This window comes from Aythya fuligula, chromosome 1 (genome assembly GCF_009819795.1).
Source record: "Aythya fuligula isolate bAytFul2 chromosome 1, bAytFul2.pri, whole genome shotgun sequence".
NCBI classification, from domain to species: domain Eukaryota; kingdom Metazoa; phylum Chordata; class Aves; order Anseriformes; family Anatidae; genus Aythya; species Aythya fuligula.
In genome coordinates, this window is record NC_045559.1 from 15259378 (window position 1) to 15273382 (window position 14005).

Sequence of the window (14005 nt, forward strand, 5' to 3'; positions counted from 1 at the left end):
TCACTGTAAATATGTCCTGTCTTGTGCATTTTATAGCACCCCAAAGTGAATCAATACATTGTGTTTGGATCTGAAAATGCTGTGTGTCTTTACGGAGCTGTTTTCATATTTCACAGTAGATACGTTAGTCACTTTGTGTACTATACATGCAGTAGTGAGCTGAAAATAAGTTTAATAACCCAATCTACTAGGTATCTTCTAAACCATAATGAAAACTATATACAAGTTATATACAAGCTGGAGACAAAATATCTCTCTCAACTATTAGACTGTTATAAATTACAAGATTTCAAATATTTATATATTCTCTAGTAACTGTACAAGCTGTCTACAAACTGTCAGAGTAACATAGATGTATGTACAAGTATATGCAAATAGGGCTAACATTACTTGCTTCTTCAGCTGCGTGGGTAGGTTGTCAGCAGGGTATGAAATAGGAAAATCCAGGTGATTACAGCCTCCACGTATGTACATAAATACATCTCTATATTTACAGAGACACATAAAGACTAACGAGCCCATTCCAGAACTTGGACCATAATCATGTGAAGTAAATCCCTCTTAGGGTATATGAAAGTGTCCATCAGTCTTTGTGTTCCTCGCTGCATCTGTATTCATCTTCTGTAAGTGATGCTGTGCTGCTGGAGGATATTCTACTTACAAAAATGAATCTAAAATTTTGTTTCTGTTGGATTCTGTAGGAAAAGAAATAAAAATAAATGTCACCTATGGAAGGAATATCTGGGGAAGGTAATCTCTGGTGAGTAATGTAAGAACTTGCTACTCTAAAGCATTTGTGTGAGAAGGCTGTTGTTTAACATCTTTACCATCTTTTCTTTACAGCACTGCTGTGTTCGGGATGCTGCCCTCTTCTTTGTCGCAGGTCAGTGACAAAAGGCTGTGTCCCTTTCCTATTCCTGCCTCCAGACTCTCCTTCTGCCCGTGACGTGCAGATAGATGGGGCTAATGATGAAGTCTCTGCCACATGGACACTCTACCAGAGGCCTGTGAGCTCCTTGCAGGAGAACTGTGGTAGAAGGATGAGGAGACCAGTGGTGATGGCCTTCACCCGTCTTCCCTCTGCGGGCCATCAATGTGAAAGGCATGGCAGGGATCAAATCCCATTAATAAATTGTGTGCTTTCTGCCCTGGGCTGACACAAGAGCTGTGTGATGAAGATGTGTTTGTGACCTAACCTAGTGGTTCCTGTGAAGTTGGAGAGACACTGCTGGGAACAGGAGGCTTACCTTGTTCTCCCGGCTGCGTAGCCCATTGCTGGTATTGATGATACAGTCTTTGTTGGTACCCTTCTGCAATGAACACATGAAATTTTGGGTCAGGAAATGGATTGTTTCCTTTTTTCCTGCTCTCAGGGAGGAGCTGTGTCCTGCCAGACCCACCATGTGTGACCCCTTTTCCTAAGGAGGTGGCTTCAAGAGAAGTTCATGGCCAGGCCAGTCTGTGGTGGGAATTACTGCTCCCACTGATGGCTCACTAGCATCTGGACCAAGAGCCACTCTCTCTCCCAATTTATCAGAGACCAGCAGAATTTTAATCATTAACGTTTTGAATACAGACATGGTATAGGGCCTATGGCTGGATAGGCAAAGCACTGCACAGAGTTGGGTGTTTGTGAGCAAGGTAAAGGGACGAAAGTAGTAAAAGAGGAAAACTGTAGTGTTACCTCAGTGAGCTTTAATTTGGGGGAGCTGGCTGTATCCTTCTTCAGCAAGATGTGTAAAACTGCATCATGAATGGAGAGGAAAAACATGGACGGCTTAATCTCCTCATCAAAAAATTCGCACCTCTCCAGCTTCTCCAGGAAGCCCTCTGCAGGGGAACAAAAACAAAGTGTAAAAGTCACTTGCAGGCCTTGAAAATGAAGTATCCTCCACATGTCCACTGAATGAATGCAGGGCTGTCTGACAAAATGCACAGTTTCATTTATTAGAGCAGACATTAGAGACGTGGAGAGGGTGGGGCGCCAACCCCATGGGCCCTGCCCTGCTTGATGCAGGGCAGGAGGGAAGAGGGGCCCGGCTCTCATCTAACCCAGGCTGCCCGAGATAGGGGCAGCATGGAGATGGAGCCATCGTTATCCAGCTCTGGGAGGTAAAACTGGGAATTGGAATAATTTTTGGGGGAAATGTGAGTACTCACCGTGTGCCCCTGCAATGTAAATGTCGATGTCGATCCGGATAAATTCTTTCAATGTCTGTTAAACAGCAAACAGGCACCATTTAGATAGTGATACATTTGCTGATAGCAGCCATTACAGCAATTAACCAGAGCAATTTAAGGCATTGATTGTATTTGAATAATGGCAAAGAGCTCTGCACCTGGAGGCAGAACAGTCTCTTCAGTGGCAGAGGACAGGGAGGACTGGTTGTTTTGGGGAGGGACAGTACTTAGTACATTCCACCCCCAGTGAAAAAGATGATCTCTCATAAACTGCATGGCTTTATTGTACCTACTTCACACATGATGAAAGTGAGCTTCTGGGGAGACTTTTCTAACCAGGAATTTCAGCAGAACTCCTGTTCCTGTTGCATGCACACATTTAGTTCCTATGAAAATAGATTAACCCAGCTAATGTGGATCTAGATAGTTAACTTTAGCTATTGCTGTTGGAAAATGTTGTCCTTATTGCTCTGCTCAAGGTTGCCTTGGAAAGCGAGAGCAGGAGCAGAAATGAAACTCTGGTGCTCCAACTCCTGACCCCATGTTTAAAGCCATATTTCATAGGTGCTTTCTGTAAAACTTCCCAAAACCTTACCAGCTGAAGAAAGGGTGCCAGAGCCAACAATTTAATTCCAAGAAAATTTAGATTAATTATTTAATCAGTTTCTGTGGAAGATGTAGATTCTAGCTCACATGAACTCAAAGGTTGCCACTGACTTTCCAGTCCATATAGAAATACCTCTATGAAGCACATGGCCGCATTTATGTTTTTCTTTTATACGATTGCTGTCTGTCTCGGGAATAAAAATTACCTTTTGAAGGACTCTCATGGCAGAAAAATCAAGGAAGGAGACTGCTGAGAAATCCAGCACAATGCTGTGGATGTTGACCTGGGGCACGGTGATGCCGGGGGGCAGGTCGGAGCTCCAGTTGATCCGAATGGGCAGGTCTGTCATGCTGGTGGGCTGGTCCAGCTCCTCTATCCTGTTGTTGTCTAACTCTTCATCGGACTCGTGCGTTTGGTTAGCCATGCAACTCAAGCCTTTCTGCATTGGCAGAGGAAAGTACCACAGTTACTGCTTCTGTCTGAGACCCAGCCGGGTTGGAGCACGTCTTAAGGGTGAGAGTGGTGGCAACACGAAGCTGGTGAGCCCATGAGATGGAGCAGGACCCACCAGCACTTTACACCAGAAAAAGTTCTGCCTCTCCCTCATCTGGGGGAGTGTGGAAATGTTGGCTTTCCTCTAACCAATCATTTAATTGTCATCATAATCCGTTAATGATTGTCTTTTATTTTCCACAAGAATTTATTGTTCCCTCAAGTCAGCGATCAGATACACTTTGATTCAGTAGATTTGGAACAAGCCAACGAAAAGCATGCAGGATTTGTGACTGTGAGAGCCATTTAAAACCTTATTTTTGAAGTGTGTTTATGTCATGAGGTAGTGACTTGCAGAATAGCGTGTCTAATTAGGACAGGAGGCCGTGACTGGGGAATAGCACGGCTAATTAGGACAGGAGGCTGTGAATGCTCCTCTGCACTTCAAGCCAGGGAGCTGGTTGCTTAATTCCCCAGGGTCTTGCCTCTTTTTTCCCACCCTGTCTGCAGCAGGTGGAGCTGCCTTACGTACGGGTGTCACTTGAAGCTCTCCTTTCTTCAGCATCTTTTTGATTTTCCGCAGAGCCTTATTGCGTTTCCTCAGGACTCTAAGCGGGTTGAAGCCAACCTGCAGAAACAGCACTTTAGTTCTTTAGGTTTAGCCCAAAATTCCAGTAACATATCAAATAATCATGATGGTGAGGATTTAGGGGGGAAAACAAACAAACAAACAAACAAACAAAACAAACAAACAAACAAAAAACCCTCTTGAATAATGACACAAGTAAAAATAAATGAGCAAATATCCTTAGCTGAATCAATTATGAAGCCTTAAGTTTATGGCATAGAGCTTTTTTATGGAAGGTATTGTTTTATATTTATTTACTACATTTGAATTTTACTACCTTTAAACATTTTAGTAATGTCTTTTTGAGCTGTTTTTCTCCAAAAACCAGCTGCCTTTGGTGCAGCTGCTTGCCAGGGTCTCTCATCTGCCTCTCTCTGTTATTCCAGATGAGTGCCCAGGCTGCTGCCTCCTTGCCCTGCCAGGAGGCCCTGGTGCCACTGTGTCCCCGTCCACACGAGGGTGCTCCTCAGTGGGGTCACACTGGTGTGGCTGGGAACAGGCTCAGGCCAGGAGCTGTCCCTGACTGGTGCCTTTGGTGCCTTGCCAGTTGGCATCTCCTGGGGCAAAGCCCCAGAGGAAGGACACAGCATCTCATGCAGCTCTTCTTTACAGTCATGATGAGCATGGTTTGGACTTGATGCTACCTACCACTGTTCACCAACAAACCCTTTTTTCCAGTCGGGAAGACATCTACACTAGCATGGGTTGCAATAGAGCATGATGATGCTGTAGCACAAGGCAGCAGCCCCAGCAAGCTGGTAAATTGCTGGCTAGCCCTGAGCTTGTCTTACTCATCTGTGTTATGAGATGGTCACCCAGGCTATCAAGCTCACAGATTTTATATATGCTCTGTGCCACCTGACAGCAGTGTGGATTTTGACCCTCTTTAACAAAATTAGAAGGGCAGGTATATCAGACTAATAAGGGCTACAAAAATACTACATTCCTGTAAGACTTCTGAGCTTGTGACTGGAGGAGAGAGGTTTTAGAAGTGCCTGTGTTTGTTTGAAAAGGAAAAGAAAGAGAGAGGCATGGGACTTCACAACCCTCAGGAAAAAAAAATCCTTCAGACTTTTCTGACATGAAAGCCAAGGTCATAGAAACCCAAATGTGCTGGATTTCCTCATCCCTGTGCCAGTTTCAGTCCCTCACATGGAGAATGAGCCACTCATTGCTACTGCTCAGCATAGCCACTGCCTATCTGTTCCCCACAGAAGCAGCAGTCGGGGGTGGCTGCGGGTGCCAGATGGGCTCAGGCAGCCCAGGGCTGGTGGGCATCTCCGGCACAGGCAGGGCTCAGCATCTCGTGCTGGTTGCAGGAATGCAGGGTGATTTCATTCAGCTTTTGTTCTGTTTGCTGCAATTAAGTTCTTCAGGGCAAGGTGAATAAACTAGCATTTATTGGGTGTAAATAATATAAATAAAATAATGCTCTTTATATTTTCTGCTTTCCTAGTAGGTTTTCTAAAGGACTTAAAAGCATGTATATACATTGCTATGGTAAAAGTTCAGCACCAATCAGGCTGTTCTCTTTCTCAGGGGTATGTATGTACACATGGAACTACAGCAGTGAATAATTCATGAAAATCATCTCTGAACTATGAACAGACTGCATAGTTATGGGGAAATTGTATTCAACCTTAATGTGTCACATAATTCATCTGTTCAAATTGACTGCCCCAGGCACTTACAGCAGTGATGAGTTTCTCTTTGAAGAATTCAATATTAGCAAAGAAGATAGGAGATGAGCATCTGAAAATCTTCACTCCCTCTGGCTCATAGATCTGCAACACGGAGAAAAGGTATCAGTAACAATGTCTGGTACAGAAAGGCAGATGCAGCAGGTAATAAAAGAAGCATGAGGTTTCTTACGTCAGTGTAATCCTTCCTGTTCCTGTAGATGTTACTTCTCCCAACGTTGGCCAAAATGGTGCAGCTCGGGCTGCAAACAAACACAGGTGGTTATTTGTACCCCATGTTGAAACCTAGAGGAAGGGGCAGCTGGGGTTGCCCTCAGTTTGCTGCCTGGTTCTCCAAGGGTGAAAACCTTCTTTGCAAAGCTCAGCCCCTGCCTCTGGTGGCCATGCCCTGAGCACAGCTGCAGCTCTGGCTGCCCTAGTGAAATCAGCCAAGCATGGAGCTGTGCTGGATGAGCAGAGAAATGTCTGAAAGATTTAATTCAGAAGGGAAGATGCTGACAGGAGGCAGCCCTATTGCTGCCTGGTCTGAACTTCACGCTAGTGAGCAGCCATCTGCATGGCTTCTGGCCAGAGCAAGACCTGCATCCCCCCGACCTGCTGGGCAGCTCACACAGGGTGCCTCTGTCCCTGCGTGTGCTCACCCCTGTAAGGCAGCCCCCTGTCTGGCCTGTAATGGCATGTACATTCACACTGAAGTAGCCAGTGTTGATATTCCTTTTTTTTTTTTTTTTCTTTTTTCTTTTTCTTGCAGGTTTAGCCTATTTTTTGGTGGTGTTTTGCATGCATAGAGCTGCAAGCAATTCTTTCCTCACAAACACCACTGGCCAGATATTTTTGGGCACCTCAGTGCATGTTTCCACTGAGATTTGCAGCACCAGTAAAGATGGAAATGTTATTTTTCAGACGTGCAAAAGCTGGCCACCATCACTCCGCCTCGCCAAGAGCTCAGCACTGCCTAGCAGTGGTGGTCCCATGCTCCACAGACAAGCAAAGGTCCTGGAAAAGGATCCAACATTCAGGGATTTCTGCACGACTGGTTTGCCCAAACATACTTGCTGGTCTTCTCTGCACAGGGGGAGTTAATTTGTAACAGGAGGCCCTGAGATGTTTTATCACCGTGTCCAAGCACTCACAACTGGGAGCGGATCACCACGGTCAGCAGCTCGAACGCCACGGCAGTTGCCAGCCCAATATCCAGGCCAAGGAAAACGGCGGCTAAGAAAGTCACCACCCAGATCACCTGCAAGGAGCAGAAGGACATCAGCGATCATGAGTGTGATGAGGACCAGGATCGTGAGCCCCAAGTGAGAGAGCAGCAACCTCTGAACTGCTTTCTCTGATCTGGTACAGGATGTCCATTTTTTTGTTATTATTATTATTATTATTATTTTAAATGATTTCGTCTTTCATAGCTGCTTATCTTGTAAAATAGGGCTGCACTCACCAACAATCACCAGAAAGTAATTCTAGAGACAACAGTTTCTGTACAACATATTTGAAGGATCGGAATAATAAAAATGTGAATCTTTCATAGGTGGTTCACCAAATGCTCATTACAAATCCAAGAGAAGCGCAAGGTTAAAAGTAAATTGGTGTCCTGGTGAAGCTGAGAGTTGTAAATATGCCTCGTACAGCAAGACAGACAAATTTAGCTGCCGTGAATGTACTTGACTGATAAACACAAATTACTGGATAATAATGAGTATTTTAACTGCAGATCTCAAAGCACATTTTCATCTGGAAAATGACTATTTTGCAGCTCAGAAACTGGAGGTCTGATTCAGAAACACAAAGAACTGACAGATGAGAAAGGCAAGAGACCATCTTCTGAGAGGTAAGAGGTCCTGTCCTGCAGCCACGAGCTTTACTCTTGGGAGTAAATCCTTCCAGCCATGGTCTGCACTTGCTTTTTGTGTATTACCTTCCACCTGTTGTGCTACATGAGTTTATGAAAGGGAGAAAATGTTCTTGTAGTAAATGCAGCATATATTTAGACTTTTTTTTTTTTAAACTTTCTTTCTATGTTTGAGTTTATATAAGGAACTGTTTTTTGATGAAATGGTTGAAAATGGATGTCTCCTAGAGAGATGAGCAGACAGAATTGACTCAGGATAGCTGGGACACAATGAAAAACATGAGCAAGGGGTGCAAGAATAAAAAAGGCATGCTATTGTTGTCCTTTCCATGTAGAGAAGCAAGGCAGCTGTAAAAATAAAGATGACCTTTAAGAGCATTTGCATAAGAGGTGACTTTTCCATAGTGCTTCATTCCTGATTGCTTGTGGGACTCTACTTACACAGTCATATTTGTCCTTCCTCCACAGGACACCCACTTCCTTGAATTGCATGAGCATTCCTTTCAAGTTGCCCAGAGCCAAAGCTGCAAGGACTGACTGTTAAGAAGAGCAAAATGCATACTGAATTTTAAAGCATGCAAAGCACATATTGAACATTTAACCTTAAAACCTTATACAAATAGGGCCAAAATGCAACTCCTCCCAGTGTATCACTGCTGCGAGTCGGGATGCCCTGTCCATCACGCTGGTACCTCCCTAGCTGTGGTGCAGCACAGGTGCCTGACTTGGGGCTGCAAATCCCACTTACTTTTGGCACCTAAAAGCAGGTGCTCTGATGTCTGGTGTGTGGGCACCTCCATTCCCTTTGACCACATGTCGTGGTTCTGCCTGTCATAATATGGGAGAAATAGCCTAGTTTTGCAAAACCCTCTTCAGCTCCCACTGAAGTCTGTGACCATTCCCAGTGCCTCCTAGAGCAGCCCTAGGTTTGGCAAGCAGGAGGAAGCACGAAGTAAGGCAAGTGAATACCTTCTGTAATGGTGCCAGGAGAAACCCGATGGCCAAGATGACAATCAAGACGATGAATGCTGAGATAATACCAGCAATCTGCAAGAGGGAACAATTCCACCATGAATAAGTGCTCAAAGGCATTAGGGTCAGCAGTGAAAAAAGAGACCTTTCTCACATTAAAAGCCATCATTACCCATTGTATTCTTTACCTGTGTTTTGCCTCCCGTGCTCTCCTGCACACCTGATCTTGACAAAGCTGTACTGGAGGCAAATCCTTTGAATGCTCCACCAACGATATTACCCAGTCCAAAAGCAATTAGTTCCTGGAATAAAAACCAAAAAGACTGTTCTTAAAAGCTAGTCTGTGATGGTTATTCACAAGAAAAGCATTCCAAAAATGACTTACTTCCCACTGACAAATGCACAGTACTGACCTCTGTGTCATTGACCTACCTGGTTGCCATCTATCGGGTAGTCGTGCTTGATGGAATACACTTTAGCCACGGAGAAGGCTACTGCAAATGCAACGATTGCAATGGAAATGCTGTCACCGATACACTTCTGGAGGATGCCTATATCAGGTGCAACAGGAGCTTGAAATCTGGAAGACAAAAATCTCTGCTCTTTAAGGATGTGCCTGGGGAGACAGTTTGCCAAGCAAGTGGGCAAGGCAGCGATCCAGCTCATGCAGTTTTAGCTGAGTGCCTTGGAGAGGTGAGACACATAATTGCAGATCTGAACCCTGTAAAGCTCTGGGGGATCCTGGATTGGGACTGGGACTCTCTTTGTCTGCACTCATCTCAAGTGGTGTCTCTGTGGGTTACCATTTACTTGGACAGGACCAGCCACAGTTTATCTTGGCTGAAGTGCGTGCATGGTTCTGCCTTCTAATTACACATAGATTTAAAAAATCCCTGTGTGATTCACTGAAGCACTTTACACAGCTAAACAAACATTTACTAAGTCAGGTTAGCCTCTCTGCTATATGCTTTAGTGTTGCCATGTCCTGCTCCTTTGCTCAGGGCCTTCTGCAGATCCTGGGGGGAATTCCTCTCTGCTATTTTTTTTTTTTCTTTTTCCAGTGAACTGGTATCTGAAGAGTGGAGACTCCTGAGCAGAATTAGCTGTTCCTCTGCAAACTTCATCTACTAACAGCCCTCGGGCTACAAGTGCTGAGTGCCCTGGTGAGTAAATGGCTGCAGTCTGATGTCCTAGTAAATGCCTTCCTCCCTCCTTTAAACTTAATGCATGTTTGTTAAGTCTTTATGCCAAAATTCTGGCATACCTGGATATATTCTATATACCACATATACTCTACATATGGATATATAATCTATATGTGGATATACTCCCAGAGGAGCGTACATCGAGGCCTTGTGAGGGTAATGCTGCCAGGGGAAAGCTCATGACTGGTCACAGGGGACAGGGGACCAACAGGAGATCTGCGTGGGGTCATCGTGGCCTCCCAGGGCTGGTGGTGGCTGCTGAACCATGGGCATACTTAGGGGGAAATGCAGGGGTTCAGGTGTGCTCAGTAAAAGGGGCATGTATCAAAATCCTGCTCAGCAGCTTGGGAAATGAAGCATGAGATTATTTCATGCCACAGTTTCAGGAAAGAAAAATCATTCCTTGTTGCACAGATGTGCTACAGTAAGTAACTTTTATCTATTCAGAATGGGTCCTAATATTGTTGAGAGCAAACTCTTTATTTACCTGCTGAAAGAAGATGAAGTAAGTGATTCTGATCATAAAATAGAGCCAAAATGATTTAGCCCTGACAAAATAGAGAGAACATTTTGCTCCATTAGTAAATTGTAAAGAAATAACTTACCCTTCTTCTAGCTCTCCAACAACAGCTACATTAAATCTTTTTTCAAATTCGACAAAATAGGAAATCAGTGCTGCTAAGACTGTCTGAAACATAAAACCCAATTCCATTAGGAACATTCAAATAAAAGTATGGAGAAACCATTAAGAAACATTTCCTTCCCTCTCCCAGACACTCTTCAGCCTCATCACCAGCAGCAGGATAGTGCCCTAAGCCTGCACTTCCATTTCATGTTCATATGTGATTCCTGAATAACTTTATAGGCATGGCTTTACAGTCATAAACCCTACAGAGAGCACATCAGAGTATCTCACTGATATAAAACTAATAGAAAATAGAAAACTAAAAGAAAACAGGTGGGGAGGGAGCCGCCCTGTTGAGGTTTCCCCCACCCCGCTGCAGCTTGGGGCAGTTTGTTCCCTCTGCTGCTGGTGAACAAAGCTAGCCAGCTAGAGGGCTGCTCCCCACATCGCTGTAGTGATGGAGTGATCACAAAATCGAAGAGGGGTGACCATTACCACAATCAGCTCGATGGGGATGGGAGCTGGTAACTTCGCTTTGTAGCGGTCGTTCAACTCTTTCACCACAAACACGATCAGCAGGACAAGAAGGGAGGTGACGAGGTCGGCGATGTTTGTGTCTTTGATCTGGCTGAACACACTCTCCAGAGTCTGCAAAATCAATAAGAAACGTGGTGCTTTTCAAGTAATAATGCCTTGACACAGCAGTGTTATCCTTTCCAGAAATGCCTGTACCTAAACCGCCATAAGCACTGTGGGGTTGAGATTTACTTCTGGTGTACCGTGGAGGTTGCAAGCCCTGATGAATGCACACACACATCCATGAAAGGCCCTTTGCAATGGCTCTCATCCCTCTCCTTCTGGGCTGTCCCCTCTTCTACCTCCTTTCTCATCCAACAGCCCTCAAGGAGTCATACACACATTAGATAAATAAAATATTGGTCCAGTTAAAAGGACTAATTAAATGTTTGAGCCAAAGTTGAACACAAAGTTAAAATATGCTAACACAATAGAAAACACTATCTAACTAGCCCAACAGGGTGTGATTTGGTCTCTGGTGAGAAATTTAAAGATCTGTCATATACTGATAACACATCTTTTATATTTTTCTCCTGTGTTTCCTCCTGCATGGCTCTTTGTTTGCTCAGGTATGTTATTGCTGCCTAGTGGCACACAGTCAGGCATACACCACAGGTTCCCATAATATTAACAAGTGCTGAACAGCTAGCACTTACATAGATGATGCCAAATGGTACATTATATCCAGGGACAGGCAGCTGAAGCATGAACTTCAGCTGGGACACCAGAACATGGATGGCTGCAGCAGTCGTGAAACCACTGATTAATGAATGTGATAAATAAATGACGATGAATCCAAACTGGAGAATTCCCAGAAGCAACTGAAATGCAAAATGACCATGCATTAGTGTGATTCACTCATGCTTTTAAGCAATAAATGTATTAAATAGGAACAGATTTTCACCTAATCCTGTACATCCAGGGACTGAGGAAAATACTGTCACCAGACTGGCAATAAAGGTTGCGACTTAGCAACAGGGGGCATAAGTCTTATAGGAGTAATTGCTACAGCAGTTAAAACCTATTATTTTTATTTTATAGCTAAAATAAATCTTCTTTAGTCTTAGGGTTTTCAGTAGCTGTGTTTTTACTTGGTACCTGTGCTTCATGAAGTATGAACATATAAATATATTAGGAAGGAATTAATTTTAGGAATTTTAGGTCTGGGCAAAACCAGTAATTTTACAACATGAATCAGTGTGTGGCAATGGGAAGCAGACAGACATGTCCTCATCAGTACGCCAGGGTAAGATACATGGGAATGGGAAGAGAATTATTTCTGTAACTGCTCTGGCAGAAAGCAGAGGATGGCCAGTCACCATCCATCTGTTTACATAAGTGCATGTAGACGAATGCGGGCAGACACACATATATTTACCAACCTGGATGATCCCAGAAAGGAAGGTTACAGATGCAGCTACCATCACCCGCTCTTCATCTATGATTGAGGTGTTGGTGGAATTGTCATTTCCAGTACTGCTATCGGGGACCAGCCTGACGACAACTCCTCCCACCATCAGGCTCAGGACAGGGAAGGGACCTGCACACAAGGCATGCATTAGACCCAAAAATCCAGCCTGCAAGTTCTTTGGCAACGAGGGCGGTCAGTGTGCCTGAACTTACCCACTGAGATGTGCCGGGATGTGCCAAAGACAAAATAGACCAGGACTGGGAAGAATGCCGCGTAGAGCCCATAACCAGGAGGGACATTCACCAGCAAGGCGAATGCAAGACCTGTAAGGACAGACAGCGGGGTGGGGAGGTATGTGTGGCAGGCTGGAGCCAGCAGCCTCCTTCCAGCCAGCTGAGCTGGAGCAGATGTTCCCCAGAGCTGTTACCTTGCAGCACGGACACCAGCCCCGTGTTGATGCCAGAGATGATATCGCTGAGGATCCACTCCCTGAAGCGGTACGCCGGCAGCCACGAGACGATGGGAAAAAAACGCAAGGCAATTTTTTTGGCCTTTTGCCGGGAGCAACTGTAAAGACACAAGAGGACATAGGTCTCTGGGTGAATGTCCCAGCTGAATCTGAGTCTCAGCACACCAGGATGTGCTCCCTATCTTTGGAGGGGAATGACAGGAGAAGGATTGAGGTTTGGCTTGCCAGAGGTCAAAGTCTCGCCAGACACAGCCCTGAGCAACCTGCACAGTCAGCTCTGCTTCCAGCAAGGGGCTGGATGTGGTGACCTCCAGAGGTCCCCTCCAACAGAGACATGGTGAGTCTATGCTGCCAAGTGCCCAGGAAAAGACAAGCTGCCTGGGATACAACTGTAGGAAGACCTTTAAGGGTAATAGCAGCTAAAAATATTTAGAAAATTCTGACTGTGCATATGGTAAATCAGTTTTCATTTGCTTTGTTGGAATCTGAAACAAAAGGTGTCAGAATGGACTTCATGCTATCTGAGAGCTGCAGTCCAGGTTGTTTCTTAGATCCATATTAAAGAAAGAAACCTTCTTACCGAAAATACAGTTTCAGGTTATCCCAAAAGTTTTTATGGTATCTGTGCAATTTCTCATGCTCTTCATCAAACAAGTTCTCCGAGTACACTGGTCTGGCTACGATATAGTGGTTGCCTACAGGTTCAACCATTTCTCCTGAAAGGGTGAGGATGGGGACTGTTGTGTGCCTCTCTTTGTCGTTAGTCAATTAAAAACCTGAAATGAAGTACAAAATTAGCTCTCTATGTTCTGTGGGGTGAGTAGCCATAGCATAGATGAGTGAGCTCCAAACTGAGCGTTGCCACCTTTGAAGATCAAAAGAGAGATGGCTGAGAGATACCCGCTTCATTTGGCCAAGGTGAACTCCTGCCCTTCTCCTCCCACTGCAGGGCAGTGTTTCACTGGAGCATGAAACATTCCTTTCTAAAGATGCAGCCAAAAAGTGGACAAGATGGATTTTGAGTTAGTTTATCTATGAGTCGGCTGTCTACAGCTGATAACTATCTCTCTCAAGGGGACTAATCTCTTAAGGAACCAACAAGCAGATCCCAAATATTTTGTCTCTGTGGCACAGTGAAGAAGCACTGAGCCTGGACAGGAAGGTTGGGAGCTGAAAGCCACCACAAATCCAAGGGGAAAAGGCAGAGCCAAGGCAGGGCTCAGCCATTCCCTCCTCGACTCAGAGACAGGGTTCAATCTTTTGGCTTGTGTCTGAGTGTTGGGA

At 44.8% G+C, this 14005-nt stretch overlaps 1 protein-coding gene across 1 annotated transcript; it reads right to left on the minus strand.

The window, feature by feature from the left end:
- Positions 1-1196: 1196 nt before the first annotated feature.
- SLC26A3 (solute carrier family 26 member 3) lies at positions 1197-13432 on the minus strand. Its single transcript, XM_032200448.1, has 19 exons — positions 13302-13432; positions 12680-12819; positions 12465-12575; positions 12224-12381; positions 11498-11662; positions 10761-10913; positions 10246-10328; positions 8868-9015; positions 8624-8737; positions 8433-8510; positions 7905-8000; positions 6742-6848; positions 5781-5850; positions 5600-5692; positions 3813-3908; positions 2994-3227; positions 2161-2215; positions 1685-1830; positions 1197-1310 (listed from the first exon to the last, which is right to left on the minus strand). Exons 1-19 carry the CDS (start codon positions 13430-13432, stop codon positions 1197-1199), a joined length of 2292 nt encoding a protein of 763 aa, XP_032056339.1.
- Positions 13433-14005: the final 573 nt, after the last annotated feature.

Excerpts from the sequence above, each read along its gene's own strand:
- SLC26A3 (XM_032200448.1), bottom strand. The coding sequence starts at position 13,432 with ATGGTTGAACCTGTAGGCAACCACTATATCGTAGCCAGACCAGTGTAC. Across the intron at positions 10,329-10,760 it reads TCCCCATCGAGCTGATTGTG|ACAGTCTTAGCAGCACTGAT; the intron begins GTAATGGTCACC and ends TTTATGTTTCAG. Across the intron at positions 3,909-5,599 it reads AAGAGAAACTCATCACTGCT|GTTGGCTTCAACCCGCTTAG; the intron begins GTAAGTGCCTGG and ends CTGTTTCTGCAG.